The 17787-nt window shown below is 36.6% G+C and overlaps 1 protein-coding gene across 1 annotated transcript; it reads left to right on the forward strand.

The window, feature by feature from the left end:
• The first annotated feature begins 651 nt into the window (after positions 1-651).
• On the forward strand, positions 652-1453 carry LOC145800645 (calcium-dependent protein kinase 11-like). Its single transcript, XM_082890361.1, has 2 exons — positions 652-798; positions 1160-1453. The coding sequence occupies exons 1-2, from the start codon at positions 652-654 to the stop codon at positions 1451-1453; spliced, it is 441 nt and encodes a 146-aa protein (XP_082746487.1).
• The last annotated feature ends 16334 nt before the right edge of the window (positions 1454-17787 follow it).

Genomic DNA, 17787 nt, shown 5'->3' on the forward strand with positions numbered 1-17787 from the left:
GATTTGGTCGCCATTTATAAAACGACGTCGTTTTGTACCCACTCTCAAAATCAAAATTTGGTCGCCATTTATAAAATTTGGTCGCCATTTCTAATCCCCGTCTCTCCTCTCTGTCTCCAGCTTGCTCTTTGTGTCTCTGTATATGTTGATCCGCCCTCTCCCTCTCTCTGTATTCTCTCTCTCAATCGGTGGCCACTCTCTCTAGCTCACCGAAGTCCCTCACCACCGTTAAAGCAAAACAAGCTGAGAGAGAGCTCATAGTGCCGAATAGAGAGAGCGCCAATTTAGTTAGAAACAGAAGCAGAAGAAGAAGGATGACCAATCCACTGTCGTCAGAGACTCTCCGGCCAATCGAAACCTTAGAAATCGAGAACGACCTCTCTCTAGTCCCCCGCATGAAGCTCCTCCTCACTATCCACTGTGCAGACCACTCCGTCAAGCCCCTCGACGAGTGGTAACTCAAGAGCTCCCTCTCTCATCTCTCTTTGAAATAGGTGCGAAACAAGCAAACAACGAACCACTAGCTCGCTCTCTCTCTCGTCTTTGCGTTCGATTCGAACCCTAGGCACATGAATCAATCATTCGGAGTCTCTCTCGAGATTGATCAAGACCATTGTTAGGGTTGTGGAGGCTTGTCATTCTCTTGGGGTAATGCACAGAGATCTCAAGCCTGAGAATTTCTTGTTCGATACTCCTGACGAGGGCACCAAGCTCAAGGCCACTGATTTTGGGCTCTCGATTTTCTATAAACCTGGTTGGTTCTTGGGTTCTTCTCACTTTCTTGCTCTGTTTCATTTGGTTAGACATTGTTGATTTTGATTTGTAAATTTGCAATTTCTTGTGTTCTTGTTTGATTTATAACCTTATTGGCAATGGGTGGTCTTCGTTCCTTTCCTTTTCTTACATTTGGTTAATTTTTCATTGTTTACCATGTATGGGTTTCTATAATTTGACAATTTATTGGGTTATTGACTGTCTGGTTAAATTTTCCATTAAGAGTAGGCTTGAAAAGAGTAGGCTCCGAACTAATGGAGTCTGAGATCAAGGCCCTTATGAATGCAGTAAATAGATTTATCGTGCAGAAGTTTATAGTTTTATTTTTTTTCATTTTCAATTGATTGTCTAGTTAAATTTTCCATTAAATGAGGAACTTTGACAGGCAGATATTGACAACAGTGGAACAATTGACTATGTTGAATTTATTGCTGCTACGTTGCACATAAATAAGATGGAGAGAGAAGAGAATTTGATCGCAGCATTCTCTTTCTTTGACAAGGATGGTAGTGGTTATATAACGATTGATGAGCTTCAACAGGCTTGCAGAGACTTTGGTCTAGGTGATGTTCAATTGGATGATACGGTCACAGAAATTGATCAAGATAATGTGAGTTTCTTTGGTTTTCATAATTCATTTGAGCATATAAAACCTTTGTTTGTTCTTTTGAGCATATAAAACCTTTGTTTCCCCTTAAGTTTTTACATTCAAGTAAAAAAGTTACACTTTTCAAGAAAAATATGATTGGTTTTAACTTTAGTCAGAGAATAAATCTTATCTGTGTACTATTTATTAATTTTGAATAATAAATCGAACTATTTATTAATTTTGGATAAAAAATCGTTAAAGTGCTATAGAGCCTCAATTTTTAGAACTGTTAATTACCTCGTTAGAGTAAGTTCTAGGGTGATCTTGTCATGACCCAGATGTAAATTTTTGGAAATTTGTGTTTCAGAGTTAATTTTGTGGTTATCCATATGATACCAATTCTTGTTGTCTATGCTAGTTAGATTGTTTTGATGTTATTTGGATGTTTCTGTTTTTAGTATTATTACCTTTGTAATTGAGTAACCTTGTGATTATTTTGATTTTTGTTTATTTAACTTATGATCTGGTATGTTGTTGTTGGTAATTTTGAGTAGATTGGGGGTTGGCAGTATATTGTTTTTCCTGGACGGTATATTTACACTCAGAGGTTCAAAGATGCAAATGTCAATGATAAGGTAAAGTAAAGAATTGCCATGATTTTCTGTCTGTCTTTCCTTGTTTTTACCTCTTGTCTAGCATTAATGTGGCTTTCTTTTTCGGTTCTTTCTTGAGGATAATGCATGTAACTTAATACTAGAATGGCCTTAATTTAGTCATTTGGATTGCTGGCCCCCTCTGGTGAAGCTTATTGGGGTTGCTTTTTGTTTTTTTTCCTCTTTACATTGTGAATCTGTTGCAGAGTGTTTGGTTATACAACATGTGAGGCAAAAACAACTTAAATTAGCTGAAAAAACTGACAATTACGAAGCTGAGGAGGAAATGCTTTTAACTTATGGTTTGTAATTGTTAACTTTCTGCTTGAAAAAAACTGCACCAAACAGGTTTGTTGTCTGTTTGGACCGATTGTTATTTTGTTGATTTGAGTAGCATGGGGTTAGAATTTGTCCATAACTTCATTTACTATGTGCTTCCAATATTTTGGTTTTCCAAATGTTTATCATTGATTTTCTTTTGACCTTTGGAGCTGAATCAAATTTAGGAAAGCCATATTCAATCACCAATATTCTATCATTTGTCCAGCCGTTCAAGCAATGAAAACCATTTTTTCCTCTAATGATGAACTAAGGATATCCTAATTATATAATGGGGTGATAGTAGGGACTTTTTGCCTTTACATTCACAGAAATAACAATTTTGATCAGATAATGTGGGGTTTTCGAGAAATGGTTACTCGAAGAGTGGTTTGAGACATGAAGCAATGCCCTTTCTGATAGGATATGTCGTTGTAAGTTTTAGATAAGGGTGACTGAACTTACCTAATGTTGATAAGTTGGACCTCTACTTATTCTGCTATTGACGTAAGAAATTTTGTTTATACTAGCTCCCTTTTTTTGGTTGATTCTCCTCTCTCCTCTCTCCTCTCTTATCTCTCTTTCATTTTGATTTTCATTAAGGTGTTAGGAACTCTCGCAAAATATATGCACTGGCTCAGTTGTTCCTTCTTTTCATGACTGGTCAATAATTAATCAATTCTGTGATATGAATCGATTTGTGCAGTGATATAATAACGTTGTTCTGTGATATGAATTGATTTGTGCAGTGATGGTTGGTGGATCAGATACCTTATCCTGTGCTCAATGTGGCAAACCTGCCCATCTTCAGTATGATATTATATTTATGTATTCTCTTCGATTTTATTCTCAACCATACATTATACATCACATACACACACAAGCACAGTTCAATGTATACTTGGATTGGGATGTTTTTTTATCAATAAACAATTAGGTCATTGATCAACTTCAACAAGCAATTAACGGTGGTATGGATTTGATCATTGATCAACTTCTATGACTTTGTGGTCCTAAAATTATCACTTGCAAATGTAAATCACCTATATTTTACGAACATTGAGAGACATGTTCCACTTTATCAGCATTTAAAGTTTCACCTTTAGTGACAGATGAATAGCAGATGCTGCAGCTAGAAGTCGAAACTATCCCACTCTGAAGCTTAAACTGTGAGTATCTTGATCAGTGAAGTGCCAAACAGGTAATTTGAAAATTTTAATTTCCAAACCACGCAGACAAATTATGTTGCATTTTTATTTGCATCTTTTGATATCTATATATAGTGATTTTATTTTTTATTTTATCTTGTCTCTGTAGTGAATAATTAAGGCTTAATGGGTACTACTGGTTCTAGTCTAAATTTTCTCCATGAATTTTCATTAATAGTTTAACTGTGTGGATCTTTCCTTTGCCCAGTAGCTCTTTTTTCCAATTGTCCAAGGTCATTGAAGTTATTCTCCTACCTTAGTGATTAGCTCTTTCACGTAACTATAAGCTTCTCTTCTTGATTCATAACATGAAAAAAAGAAAAAGGGCAATTCTCAAATTTCACATGGAACACACCTAGAGCTTTATAGGTGAGCTTTAGTATGACTGGTGAGCTAAAAGTGGGCTTTAATTCAAAATTGATGAATAAAGAGCTAAAAGTGAGCTACATTGCCCTGAATTACAACAGCCCAACAGTCAGACCAAACACAATGCCTTGACCTGTAGCGGCCCTTCATCCAAACCAATCCCCAAGATTGTTAAAACCAACACAGCAGCATAACAGATCAAAACAGATAAAATATCAGAGCATCTGTCTGGATGCTTGTTTTTGGAGTATACTGGTGGTCTGCATGATCTGTCTGGCTTCAGTGTGTGCATCAGAACCTTTTAATTTTGATGGGTTGATGACTTTCCAGGTCAGCTTTGTAAATTCGATTGCGACAATTAAGGGTGGGACTCGTGTTGATTATGTTACCAACCAGATTACAAACTATGTAATGAGTATTGTTAATAAAAAGAACAAGAATGCTAATCACATAGATTTTCTGTTTTAGTAACCTTATGATTATGATTCACTGGTGTTGTCATATTTTGTTGAATTGTTTTATTTTTTGAAAGAAAGTAATATTTTATGTTCTTTAATTTCCACCTCTTTAGTGAGTATGGATTTTATGTGCTTGAGTCTGCACCATTTTCTCTGCAATGAGTCTTGACGTTCTTGAGGGAATAATCCTTGATCATAATATTTACTATCAAGAATAAAAATGGGCTCTGTAGTTTCTACAAAGGTACAACATACCTTAAGCACAATGCACCCCTCTATATGCAAATGTTTGTTGGATGGGAAGTGTTTGATTGGGGTGGGGTATATTCAGCTGTATGTGGATGTGTTTAAGAGCAGCAATTGTAATTTACTGTAATGCATTTTTTTTTCCTTTGCCATGAATCATTGGCATTCTAAATGTCATTTTAACTTTTGATTTATGTTATTAACAGGTGGAACCTGCTACACTCGTTCCATTGGCCAATGGATGCAAACAAGTATTTCTGGTAAATATATGATAGTAGTTCTGGGGTAGACCTTCCCCCAAAACTCATTACAGTTTAACATCTGATGATGTAATGTGTGTTTTTTTATTTTTGTCAATATCAAATGGTATTATGGTCTTACAATAACTACAAAGGCAATAAAATAAGCAAAAGCACACAAGCTAATAAGATATGTTAGGTAAATGTTTTCTGAAAGGAGTTGTTGCTGCTTTCAAATAAATGTTTTTCAGATGGCTTTGTCCAAACAGTGCCAAAATTGGCACTTGGAAGCAACTAAATAGGATTAGCAATAGCTTTGTTCTCAATATGGGTGATTTAAACTGTGGGTATGATTCCCATAGAGTGCCCCTGTATACGAAAATTGTTCAGACTCTATCTATGCAAGTTACTATTAAGTTGGTGATTATTAATTGTAGTTGTTGAATTATGCACAAGTGAATATGCATGTGAACTACAGTTTCACCCCCTTTTTTAGAGTTTTTTCGTAGACTTTGCTATGCCTGCTTTATCATTTAGTTGAAAAAGTAATAGAGGAGAATTGGAATGTCTTCACAAGTTGCTGTATTTATGTATAGATAGTATCAGCTATTCTGATTAATGTTCCAATTACAGGAAACTCTGCCTTCCAAGAAACATAGAAATTGTGAATTGTACAGACTAACACCAATGGAAAAATGGAGTTTGTTAACAGAATTTGTTGAGAGAAAAAGTTTAAAAATTCAATAATTCTACAACACTATCGACCACAAAATTAATCACAGAAAATACAATTGGAATGAGTATCAGGGCAGAAGAGGTTTTTATGATAGAAAAATTTTATGCAAGACTCTCTGAGTATCAGGGCTGAATCTTGGCTAAATGAACTACTGCCCGAATAAATTTTTTTCCATCCTGTTATTGTTATTGCTGTTAGTTTTTTTCTCTGTCAAGGCACGAAAAGGACAAATCACAGCTCATTTATATGACAAGGAGTCTTGAATTTTGTTCACAAATAGTATATAATTTTTGATCATCATGCAGGTGGATTCTGTAGTTTACCTTGTTGACGCGTACGACAAAGAGAGATTTGCAGAGGCCAAAAAGGAGCTGGATGCCCTACATAAAAAAGAACAACAATACTCAACCTTGTTAACACTAGATGTTCTTTTTTTTTAAATTGATGCTGATTATGTTTAATTTTTGTTGGAATGAATTGTTTTTTGGTTTTTGGGGTTTAGAATAGGGTTTTGTGAATCGTTCCTTGTTTTTGGAATCAATGTTGCTACTGCTGAGTTATGTGTTGAAACTTGGATATAGAAAATTTTATAATAAGACCTGTTTTGATTATGAATTCGCTAAATATTACAGGTGTATTGTTTTCCTACTTTGGCGACTAATTTATTAGTAGCGGCATATGCAAATAATTTTTTTTCGCAAAAAATGATAATTGCCGACCAAGAGTTTTGGTCGCAAAAAATACATCTATTGCCGACCAAAACAGCTCTTGGTCGTGGAAACTCACTTTTGCCGACCAAAAGTTTTGGTCGCGAAAAGTAACAAATGGCGACCAAATTTTTTGGTCGCGAAATGTGATAAATGGCGACCAAAAAATTTGGTCGCGAAATGTGATAATTGGCGACCAAACTTTTTGGTCGCGAAATGTGACAATTGGCGACTAAGAAATTTAGTCGGGAAAATATCACTTTTCGCGACCAAAGTGTTTTAGCGACAAAATAAATTAGTCACGATAATTAAATATTTAGCGACCAAAAATTTAGTCGGCAAATCCAACTTTTGCCGACCAACGAAAATTTTGGTCGCGAATTACTTTTGCCGACCCTCAATTGGCGACCAAACTAGCGACCAAAAATTTTGGTCGCGGATAACTTTTGCCGACCAAAAATAGACTTTTAGCGACCAATTTTTTTGTTGCTAAAAGTGTTAATTCTTGTAGTGATAATTGAATAATATCAAATCTTGTTGCTCGATAGGTTAGTGGTAGAGTAATCAGTCATAGTTCGGAACCCTAATATTCTTAAATTCAAACAAGATTATAATTTAATCACAAAACCGATCCCCAAGTAAATGGATAATGACTTTGGTACATAGATAGCAACAATTCAAAGCTAGTTCAGATGGTCATGTATCTCACATTAGATAGCTTAACAATCCAATTTATTTGAATTACAAAGAAGCATCCCTTAATAAAGTATGAAAACAAACCAAACATACAATCCATTTATTCAAATTCACGGTATTAATTATAAATGCTAAATGAAAAAGGCTTAACGACAAGGTTGTTGAGCCTTATTTTTCTCTAGCAAAGCACATAAAAGTAGAATACGATACAAACCCACATCACGAGATTCTACTCTTGGCAGTACGGATTTTGGCATAGCAAAGAGAGATGACTCCATGGAGCTAGTTCCTCGGAAAGCAACGCCAAAGCTAGTTCCCCCGAAAGCAACGCCAGAGCTAGTTCCCCCAAAAGCAACACCATAGTTGTTATCCTACAACATTGGCAAAACCATTAATCTTTGAATTTTAAGTTAATATTGAATTTGACTTAGCACTAGAGTTTCTACATATATGTATATATATATCCATACTCTTGTATTCTGTTGTGGAGCCACCCTCTCTGGAATTTGAAGTTGCGAGTGGCTGAAATGCATTGATATAAGTTAATAGAAGGAATTAATATCCGTTTACAACAAAAGTAACAAATGTAAATAACAACAATCATAGATGCATTATTCGTATTTCTCAATCTATTCTATTATATAAAACCCACAACTCAGATTGTCTTTGAAGCTTTCTTACACTGTTGCTTTCTTCCAAGAATGTCCATTTGTGAACTAGTAAATGGTTTTTAAATTTAAGTCATCTTCCTCGTTCATCAAACCATCCAAATATTTAGATGCAATACCCTCATTTTAAATAAAAAAAAAATTAATAGTTTGTTCAGTTGAATCGAATTAAACAAGATGTGACTTTCTTAACTGATATCAAAAAAACTACCATAGTTTGGCTTAGAGGGAGCAAAGGGTTAAATGGGCTAGAAACAACCTGTTTAAATTTGCAAATAGAGGTGTGGCCCAGCTCCTTAAAATTAGAGCGAGAAGACTTAACAGCTTCCTTAACGGCAAGGCTGCTTACAGAAGGCGTGCTCTGACAACCCCGTTCCCCGGCATGGCTGCTAACAGTAGGCGTGCTCTGACATCCCCGTTCCCCATTCACAGAGGGTTGTCTCTCATCTGTTGGAACTCTGGCTTGTGAGATCAATTCCTTTCCGTTTGGAAATTGGGTGCCATGCTGTTCGACGCGTATTGGGTGCACATTGTCCACATCCACTGGGATAGACACATCATCGTCTTCTTTACCAGAGAATTCTCCAGCAGCCTTTGGCGTATGAATGCTCATAATCTGTTCCTCTGTAACACGGATAATATGATCATCATGCTTACAAACCAAGGTGATGGCGTGATTAATGACCTCGAGCTGATTTGTTATAATCAGAACTCTGCCACATTCAAAAGATAGATGCTTCAACGTTGAGTCATCCATCATGATCACTTCACCCCAAACTCTTCCTATGCTCTTGAATGTGTTGGAATTCCAGAGATTCAGTGGAACTCCATAGCAGTTGATCCACACTGTTCTTGAGCTAAGATTGGATAGTTTCCAAAGAGACCATTCTTGTGCATCCTCAAATCTTGAAGTGAACCAATCCTTGTTTTTGTGGATTCTGTTTCTCATATCTTCTTGGGAATCAAAAGTTAGAACATATGATTTACCCCCCATAGCACGCACCTGAATATTCTTGGCATCCTCAGGAGAGAAGGAGCTCAATATGGACTGATCTGCAGTTGGAAGGCTTGCTTTCACCACCACACTCCTATAGAGCCATTCAATACCCGCTTCCATCGCGTGTACTTTGATAGAAGGTTCAGAAGCATGTACCTTATTAGCTTGGTCGCAAGCTAGAGCATTGCTTTTAACAATGTCCGCATAAGAGGGTTTGTTTTGATTTTGCACACTTGGCAAATTCAAGGTGTTGGAATAGCGAGCTTCATGAAGATTGGATCTCAGTTTTTGTTCTGCCTGAAAGTGCTTAGGATATGGTGGCCTCTCAAATCTTGCAGGCTTGACAATAAGATGATAATCACCATACCATGCTCTGTTGAATTTTCTAACTGCCTCCTCTGCCGAAGCTGGCCTCTCGTAACGGATGAAGCCAAATCTTGAGTTGAAACGCTTGGTTCTTCTATTTGGAATTGAAGCGTGGACAACACTTCCAAATCTTTGAAAAATGCCCTTCAGGGAATTCACCTGCATCTGCTCTGGAATGTTGGCTATGAAGATGGTGGGAGATGATCTAGGTTTTCTATGCTTTCTAGAGACGGTTGTCCAGTCATGATCGGTATCTCCATTGTTGTGGCCAGCATCCATCCCGTTTGATCAACTCGAGCTTCCCTGTGGAGCAACTCTAAGCTCAGCGGCAGCAGCGGTAATGGTGCCGGAGGGGATGGAAAAGGGTGTAATGAAAACTGTGGTAGTTTTTTTGATATCAGTTAAGAAAGTCACATCTTGTGTAATTTGTTAAATCGTAATCGCATTATCCTTAACGAAGTCCAGGCAGTGTGGGAAATTGGGAAGCTCCTTGGCCTAAAAAGTAATGAAGAAGATGATGAGGTCGTTAGTAAGCTTAATGAGCTCCATGGCCAACATGAGCTTCAGCATAATGAAACAGAAGGTGAGAGGATTTAACCCTCTACTCACTCGGCCTATCCATGGACTTTTAATTTTGTTTTCCATGAAGATTATCTCTTGGAATATAAGGGGCTTAGGGAAAAGGGAGAAAAGAAGAGGAGTTAAAAATCTTATCTCTCAGCACAAAGTCGATTTTCTGCTCCTTCAAGAAACCAAGGTAGCAACAATCACAAATCAACTCATCCACTCTATTTGGCCCCACAATGACCCGGGTTTTGCAGCAGTGGAGGCCGAGGGATCTTCGGGCGGTATTATTAGCGTCTGGGATAAATCGGTATTTTCAGTTTGTGAATGCATTTAGAGACCGAACTTCATCCTTCTAAAAGGTACGATCTCTCCGGACTTTGATTGTATTTTGATTAATATTTATGCTCCTAATGAAGCCAGGGCAAGGAAAATTCTATGGGATGAATTATTAAGTCTCAGAGTTAGTTATGATTTACCATGGTGTATTGGGGGAGACTTTAATGAAATTATTAGAATTGGGGAAAGAAAAGGCTGTCTTACAATCTCTGCTAGTATGAAACAACTCAGTGACCTAGTGGCCAATCTGGAGCTTAGAGACCTTCCCCTGCAAGGCAGATCTTTCACTTGGTCAAATAATCAAGAGGCTGACAGATGGAGCAGATTAGATAGGTTTCTCATCCACTCACAATGGCTGGACAGATTCGATTTTAAACAATGGGGTCTTCAACGCTTATTATCCGTTCATTGTCCAATTCTCTTCATGGTGGATAATAGAGACTGGGGTCCAAAGCCGTTCAGGTTCCTCAATGCCTGGACCTCCCATCCTAAATTCCTAAATGTTGTCAAAGGCGCATGGAATCAGAGTGTGCACCTTGGCTGGGCTGGGCACAGAATTTTCATGAAGCTCAAGGAAGTGAAATCAGCTCTCAAACAATGGAATATGGAGGAGTTTGGTGATCAAAATGAAAGACTCATTTCCATTGGTAATCAATTACACTCGCTAGATCTCCTTCAAGAGACCCGTTCTTTATCTGAGGAGGAGTCAACAAACAAGAGGAAGCTGAAATTCGAATTCTGGAAAACTTCAAGGCTGATTGAGAGCATTTGGTTGCAAAAATCAAGGCAAGTGTGGTTCAAGAATGGAGATAAAAACACCAAATATTTCCATATGATTGCAAGCACAAGGCAGAGGAAAAATTCAATTGGCAATCTATTCATCAATGGAATATACTTAGAAGATCCGGAGCAAATAAAAAGAGCAGTTAGGTCTCATTTCCAGAATTTTTTCTCCGAAAAGTGGCCCTCAAGACCCACATTTTCAGAACCTTTTCAACGCTCCCTTTCTGATTTGGATGCATCTCTGTTAGAACAACCTTTTTCTGAGACTGAGATTCTGGATGCAATAAATCATTGCGAAGGTAATAAGGCTCCTGGTCCTGATGGCTTCAATATGAAATTCATCAAAAAATGCTGGGCCTTCATAAAAGCAGATCTTTGTCTCTTCTTCAATGAATTCCATCTTAACAGCAGGATTAAGAAAGGCCTGAATTCTACCTTCTTAACCTTGATTCCAAAAATTCCAAACCCATCTTCTTTATCTGACTACAGACCCATCAGTTTGCTAGGCTGTATCTATAAGGTTCTAGCCAAGGTCTTATCAAGTAGATTGAAATCTGTTTTGCCAAATCTGATAGATGAAACTCAATCAGCTTTTGTAAAAGGGAGGCAAATCTTGGATGGTATTCTCATCGCCAATGAAGTTGTTGATTTGTGGAAGCGCAACTCTTCAGGTGGGCTTCTTCTCAAATTGGATTTTCAGAAGGCTTTTGATAGTGTCAATTGGAACTTTCTTTTTCATATTCTTCAAAATTTCGGTTTTGGTGCAAAGTGGATCTCTTGGATTAAGGAATGTGTTTCTTCCCCTCATATTTCTGTTTTGGTGAATGGATCCCCCTCTCAAGAATTTCCTCCTCAGAGAGGCTTAAGGCAAGGTGACCCTCTCTCCCCCTTTCTCTTTAATCTTGTGGTTGAAGGGCTAAATATTCTCATCCAAAGAGCCAAAAATCTCAATCTTATCACGGGAGTGGATATCGGTAGCTCGGGATTAAACCTTTCACATCTGCAATTTGCAGATGACACTCTTATGTTCTGCAATCCAGATTGGGATGAGATTATAAATCTGAAAAGAATTCTCAGTTGCTTCGAATTAATTTCCAGACTAAGATTAATTACCAAAAGTCTGTAATTTGTGGAGTTGGGGTTAACAGGGACTTCACCTCTCAAGTAGCCGAATTCTTCAACTGCAGGGTGAGCTCGTTACCAATCAATTATCTTGGAATGCCTCTAGGGGCCAACCCAAAAAGACTGTCTACTTGGGAGCCTATCATAAACAAAGTGAAGAAAAGACTAGCCTCATGGAAGAAGAGGTATCTTTCTCTTGGAGGGCGAATCACTTTGATTAAATCTGTTCTTTCTTCACTTCCAATCTATTATATGTCCCTTTTCAAAATTCCTACCCAAGTGGCAAACTTAATTGATAAATATCAGAGATCCTTTTTATGGGGGGATAGTGATGTCAAAAGGAAATTACATCTTCTCAACTGGGAGGCATGCTCTGTTAGCAATCACTTTGGAGGTTTGGGCTTCAGAAAGACTAAGGAAGGCAATGATACTCTCCTATGCAAATGGTCGTGGAGATTCGCCACCGAAAAAAGTTCCTTGTGGAGGAAAGTCCTTTGTGCCAAAAACAATGTGAATGAAGATTGTTGGTTACCAAATGGCTCAAGCTTCAGACTTTCATCTGCAGTGTGGAAAAGTATCTCATCTTTGGAAAGGTATGGATCTAGAGCAATTGCATTATTTTTGGAAAATATACAGTTCAAGCTAGGGGATGGTAAAAGAATTAAATTTTGGTTGGATGCATGGGTCTCGTGTACTCCTTTGTCCAACCTTTATCCTAGACTTTTCTCTCTAGCTACAAACAAAGATTCATTCGTCCACCAGTATTTGTATCAGGCTGCGGTTAATCAAACTCATTGGAATATCTCATATAGGAGAACCCTGAGAGCTTGGGAAGATGAGTTGCATCTTGAGCTAATTAGTAAATTGTCACAACCTCTCAGCATTAATAACAATTGTGTGGATCACCTGTTATGGACTCCTTTTCCATCAGGCTCCTTTACAGTTAAATCTCTTTATGAAATTTTTGAAAATTCTCTTCGTTTAACCCCTTTCCCGATTATGAAGATGTGGAAATCAGCAGCCCCTCCCAAAATTAAAGCTTTTGGTTGGCTTGTTTGGTGGAACCGAATCGCCTCTTCGGATCTCCTTGCTCGCAGGCTCATTATCCCCGCTATCAATCACTGCGCATTCTGCGGTATTGATAACGAATCTGCTCTGCATTTGCTCTTGCATTGTAATTTCGCTTGGAAGGTTTGGGCTGAAATTATTTGTTAGTGGGGCTCCCAATGGGTCTCCCCTAGTTCCTTACAAGACTTGCTTTTATGGTGGTATGGTCAAAAATACAAAAATCTGGGTAAACTCATCTGGGAAGTAATTCCATTGGCTGTGGTTTGGAGTTTATGGGTTGCAAGAAACAACATGGTTTTTAACTCTATAGTTCCTGTTTGGGGGAATATTGTGGATAGTATCAAGATCAAAGTGGCCACATGGGTGAAGTTTTCTAGTCATTTGCCTAATTACACAATCCATGATTTCATGTACTGTTTGGTTGGATTGAAGGGCCACAAATTGTAGTCTCCTGCAGGATATAGTCCTCTGTTCTTTTATTTTTCATTCCCAGTTTTGGTTGAGGTCTCATCAACCTTTGTATCGGCCTTGGCTTGCATATGATTGGGCTCAATTATAGGTGCCAACCTAATTAGGATGTATTTTTGAGCTATGATGCAATTCAGTCAAGTCCCTCTTTTCTATCTATTCATCAATAATATTCTTCTTTGCTGATCAAAAAAAAAGAGAATGTTCTAAGATATTGAAAGCAAAGCAAGTTGGTCCATTTTCATTTCTACACTAGCCTTAACAAGACCATTATTCACAATCTTCAATCTATTCTATTATAGTATATAAAACTCATGACTTAGATTATTTTTTGAAGGTTTCTCATACTGTTGTTTCCTTCCAAGAATGCTACTTTCGTTAACTTGTAAACATTTTCTTAATTTATCCCATCTTTCTCATTCATCAAACCATCCAAAAATTTAGATGTGAAATTGCAAAGCTGCAGCTTTGGACTCCCAAAAAAATGAATAAGAAAAAGGATTTCAAATTTTTAAGTTATTATATTAGTCCAAAAAAAAAAACTACGTGAATTTCACAGGCCTTGAAAAAGTTTAGTAAACATTTAAAACTGATTGACAGTTGATATGGTGAATTATTTAAAATTAATCAAAAGTTGTTTCTTAAATAAATGGATTGAATAAATAATACAATTAGTTATGTTAGTCACAATTGTTTGCGCGGAAAAAACTTTTCAAATTTAAAATTAATCAAATATTATATTTGACCAACTATGTTATAAGGAAGATTGAATGAATTAATAATTTTATCTATTGGAAAGGATAAATTTGATAAGTTGAATGAAAGCTTAATTAGCAATTTTGTAATTAAAAATCCAAGAATGATTATATTTAATTAATATTTTATTATAATTTGTTCACCTTGTATCTAATATTTGATCTTGGATTATTATGATCATTTTATTATTGTAAAATTTGCTATATATTTAAATAAAAATTATTAATTTTATATGAAAGTAACATTTTCGTAAGTATTTTCAAATATTAAAAAAAATTAATAAATAATCTTTTGATTACAATTTTTTTTTTTTTTAAATATATGAAACGTCCCATATCGAGAGTTTGCTTTGAGTGCCCAAAATGTCAAAGCCGGCCTCGAAGCTAGTTCTAATGAAAGGGACCAACAAAAGGAACCAAATGAACATTCTATAGATGATGACACAAGCAAATATGTAGGCTCCATTTGGTTTCGATTTCAAAATTACTTTTCTGAAATTTTCTAAAAGAATAAAAATTAGTTTCAAAAAGGTAAATTAAAAAAAAAAATTTGAATTTTTAAAAATTGTTTTTGCCTTCGAAAGATATAAAATGATATAAAAATGATTAGTATTTTTAAATTTTTTTACACTAATTTAGTTCTTAGTTTTTTTTTTTGTTTTGTTTTTTTTTTTTTTTTTAACGCAAGGAATAATTTCTACGGTAAATTACAAAAGACGCCTCAAAGTTTGAATCTTGTAACAAAATAAATATGAATTTTTAATTTTACCAATTTAAACCTTAATTTTTTGAAATGTTAAAAAATTAATCTATTTTTAAGTAAAATTGACCAGAGAAAAATATTTTGATCATTGAACTCAATAAACATGATATTTTAAGCATCTTGCATACACCTACATTAATTTTAATGACTAAAATATCATTTTTTTTATTTTTTCTCATTTTTACTACACAGAACCAAACAAAGCTGTAGTGTATAGATTTGTTATGGAAGTACCTAGCACGGCTTAAGGATGCCTTTGAGAGAGTGAAGTTATCAACGTCAACAAGTCTCATATTGGAGTTCAAGTCTTTAGTAGGAATCTTTGAATGCTCTTCCTCAAAATTTTTTGAAGCTAACACACTTGCTGTAGAAGATTCCGAGAGTCATAAAGAGTGTCGTAGAATTCTGGTAATTCACACTTGTTGCAGATTACCCCATCATGCTGTCAAAACCGGAACTCATAGGCAGTTTTCCGAAATTCTGGTAATTCACACTTGCTTCAAATTGTCCCATCAGGCTATTGTCGAAATTAGGACTCATAGGGAGATTTCTAGAATTTTGGTCCTTTACATTTGTCGCATATTGCCTCATCATGTTGTTATCGAAATCGGGACCCATAGGGAGTGTCCCAAAATTCTGGCGATCCACACTTGTTGCAAATTTCCTCATCATGTTGTCAAAGTCGAGACTCATAGGGAGTTTTCTAAAATTCTGGTAAGTCACACTCGCGGCAGATTGCCCCATCATGTTGTTGTCGAAACCGGGACTCATAGGGAGTTTTCCAGAATTTTGATGATTCACACTTGCTGCAAAAGATCGTCCCATCATATTGTTGTCGAAACTAGGACTCATAAGGAGTTTTCCATAATTCTGGTGATTCACACTTGCTACAAATTGTCCCATCATGTTGTTGTCGAAATCGGGACTCATAGGGAGTTTTATAGAATTATGGTGATTCACACTTGCTGCAAAAGATTGCCCCGTCTTATTGTTGTTGAAACTATGACTCGTAGGGAGTTTCCCAAAATTCTGGTGATTCATAGTTTTTTTTTATCGGTAAAACAATCGTTATTGATGAAATCATACAAGGTATGATAAAATTCATCAATAAAGAGGAGTTTGGAGCTAACACAAAGCTCCAAACACCAGTTTGTAAGGAACCAACAAAAAGGAAAGCAAAAAATGCTGCCACAACAACAGACAGAGAAAAAGAAAACAGAAAACCAGATAGAGGCAGCTGACGCAACTCCAACAGCATAACAGCACATAGACCAGCATACAGCCCAATCAACCACCTAAGACATTGACATTCATCCCATTCAGCCAGCAAACAAACATAACAGCACACAGCCCATTCAAGCATCCAACAGATTGTGGTTGATTCATAGTTGGTGATTCATAGTTGCTGCAGATTGCCCCACCATGTTGTTGTCGAAATCGGGACTAGGGAGTTTCCTAGAATTCTGATGGTTCACATTTGGTTTTGGCACATTAGGGCTCTTATTCAGTTGCTCATTCACCACTCTTTGAGCTGCCTGAGAATTAAAACAAGGAATATTCAACCTCATTGCCTAAAAACCAGAAATATGAGGGTAATTCTATCTTCACACACTAATTCTTTGTAGTTCATAGCTTAGGAAGTTTAATGTAATTTATTCTAAAAAATAAATAAATAATTCAAAGTTGATAGAAATAACACCTGAACAGAAGGTCCACCAGGCATGGCCAAGTGACTTATAGGCATCCTAGCGGAGTGAACATCCCAAAATATCGACCACCATTCACTCAAGAAACCATTTGGCGAATCAAACACTGAAACAAATATATATATATATATATTGTAAATTTCATATTTAAATTAGTCAATATATGATAAAATTCATTCTGCTTCATTGAAGTAAAACAATAATCATTTAGTTAATACTTTGGATGGCGAAAGCGTGATCAATGAACAATGAGACACCTGAGCACAACATTGATATCATATGACTGACAACAACTTATGAAGCACACGTCCGGGGCACTAATTCATATCACTACAAGAAATATAGGTTTTGGCGGCGTTTTTTTAACGACACTTTTTAAAACGTCGCTTTTCGTAATATTTAGCGGCGTTTTAAAAACGTCGCATATTTCTGTAAATAAAACGGTGCCGTTTTGTAATAGAAGGCGTTGAGACACGCCTCCAAATGCGTTAGACCTCACGCGCCTCTTTTGAATCTGCAAATAATTGTTAAAGCCTATCTAAACCCTTATTTTGAATACTCACGGCTTCAAATCTCGCCTCTCTCACAACCCTCTTTCTTCATCTCACGATGTTGCTCCAGAGTGGTGTCTCTCTCTCTCTCTCTCTTTAGATCGATCTCTCGCTGTTAACCCTCTAAGAGATTCATCCTTCATCTTTGAGATTCAGAGATTTAGATCAGTCTCAGTGATTTCATCTCAAAGCAATTTCAATTTCGAAGCTCCAGAGCGGTGTTTCTCTTTCTCTCTCCCTAGATCTCTCTCTATCAACCCTCTCAGAGTTTCATCTCTGAGATTCAGAGATTCAGTCGGTCTCAGTGATTTCATCTCAGAGCGATTTCGATTTCGAAGCGCCAGAGCAGTCTCTCTCTCTCTAGATCTCTCTCTCTGTCAACCCTCTCAGAGATTTGTCTTTGAGATTCAAAGATTCAGATCAGTCTCAGTGATTTCATCTCAAAGCGATTTCGATTTTGAAGTTCTCTCTCTTGATTTCGAAGCTCCATCGAGGTATCGATTTCTCTCTCTCTCAAGCTCTTCCTTCTCGTCTCTCTCGATTTGGTATTTATTTTCTTGGAAAACCTATTCAATTTCTTCTTTTGTTTGCTTTGTCATTCTTCCTTAATATGTTGTGTTTTTGTTTTGAGAAAATGCCAAATGTGC

This window comes from Camellia sinensis, chromosome 10, assembly GCF_055761805.1.
Source record: "Camellia sinensis isolate YWXY chromosome 10, ASM5576180v1, whole genome shotgun sequence".
Classification (NCBI taxonomy): Eukaryota; Viridiplantae; Streptophyta; class Magnoliopsida; order Ericales; family Theaceae; genus Camellia; species Camellia sinensis.

Coding starts and splice junctions, on each gene's coding strand:
- LOC145800645 (XM_082890361.1), top strand. CDS start 652: ATGCACAGAGATCTCAAGCCTGAGAATTTCTTGTTCGATACTCCTGAC. Junction 799..1,159: donor TTCTTGCTCTGTTTCATTTG/GTTAGACATTGT, acceptor GAACTTTGACAG/GCAGATATTGACAACAGTGG.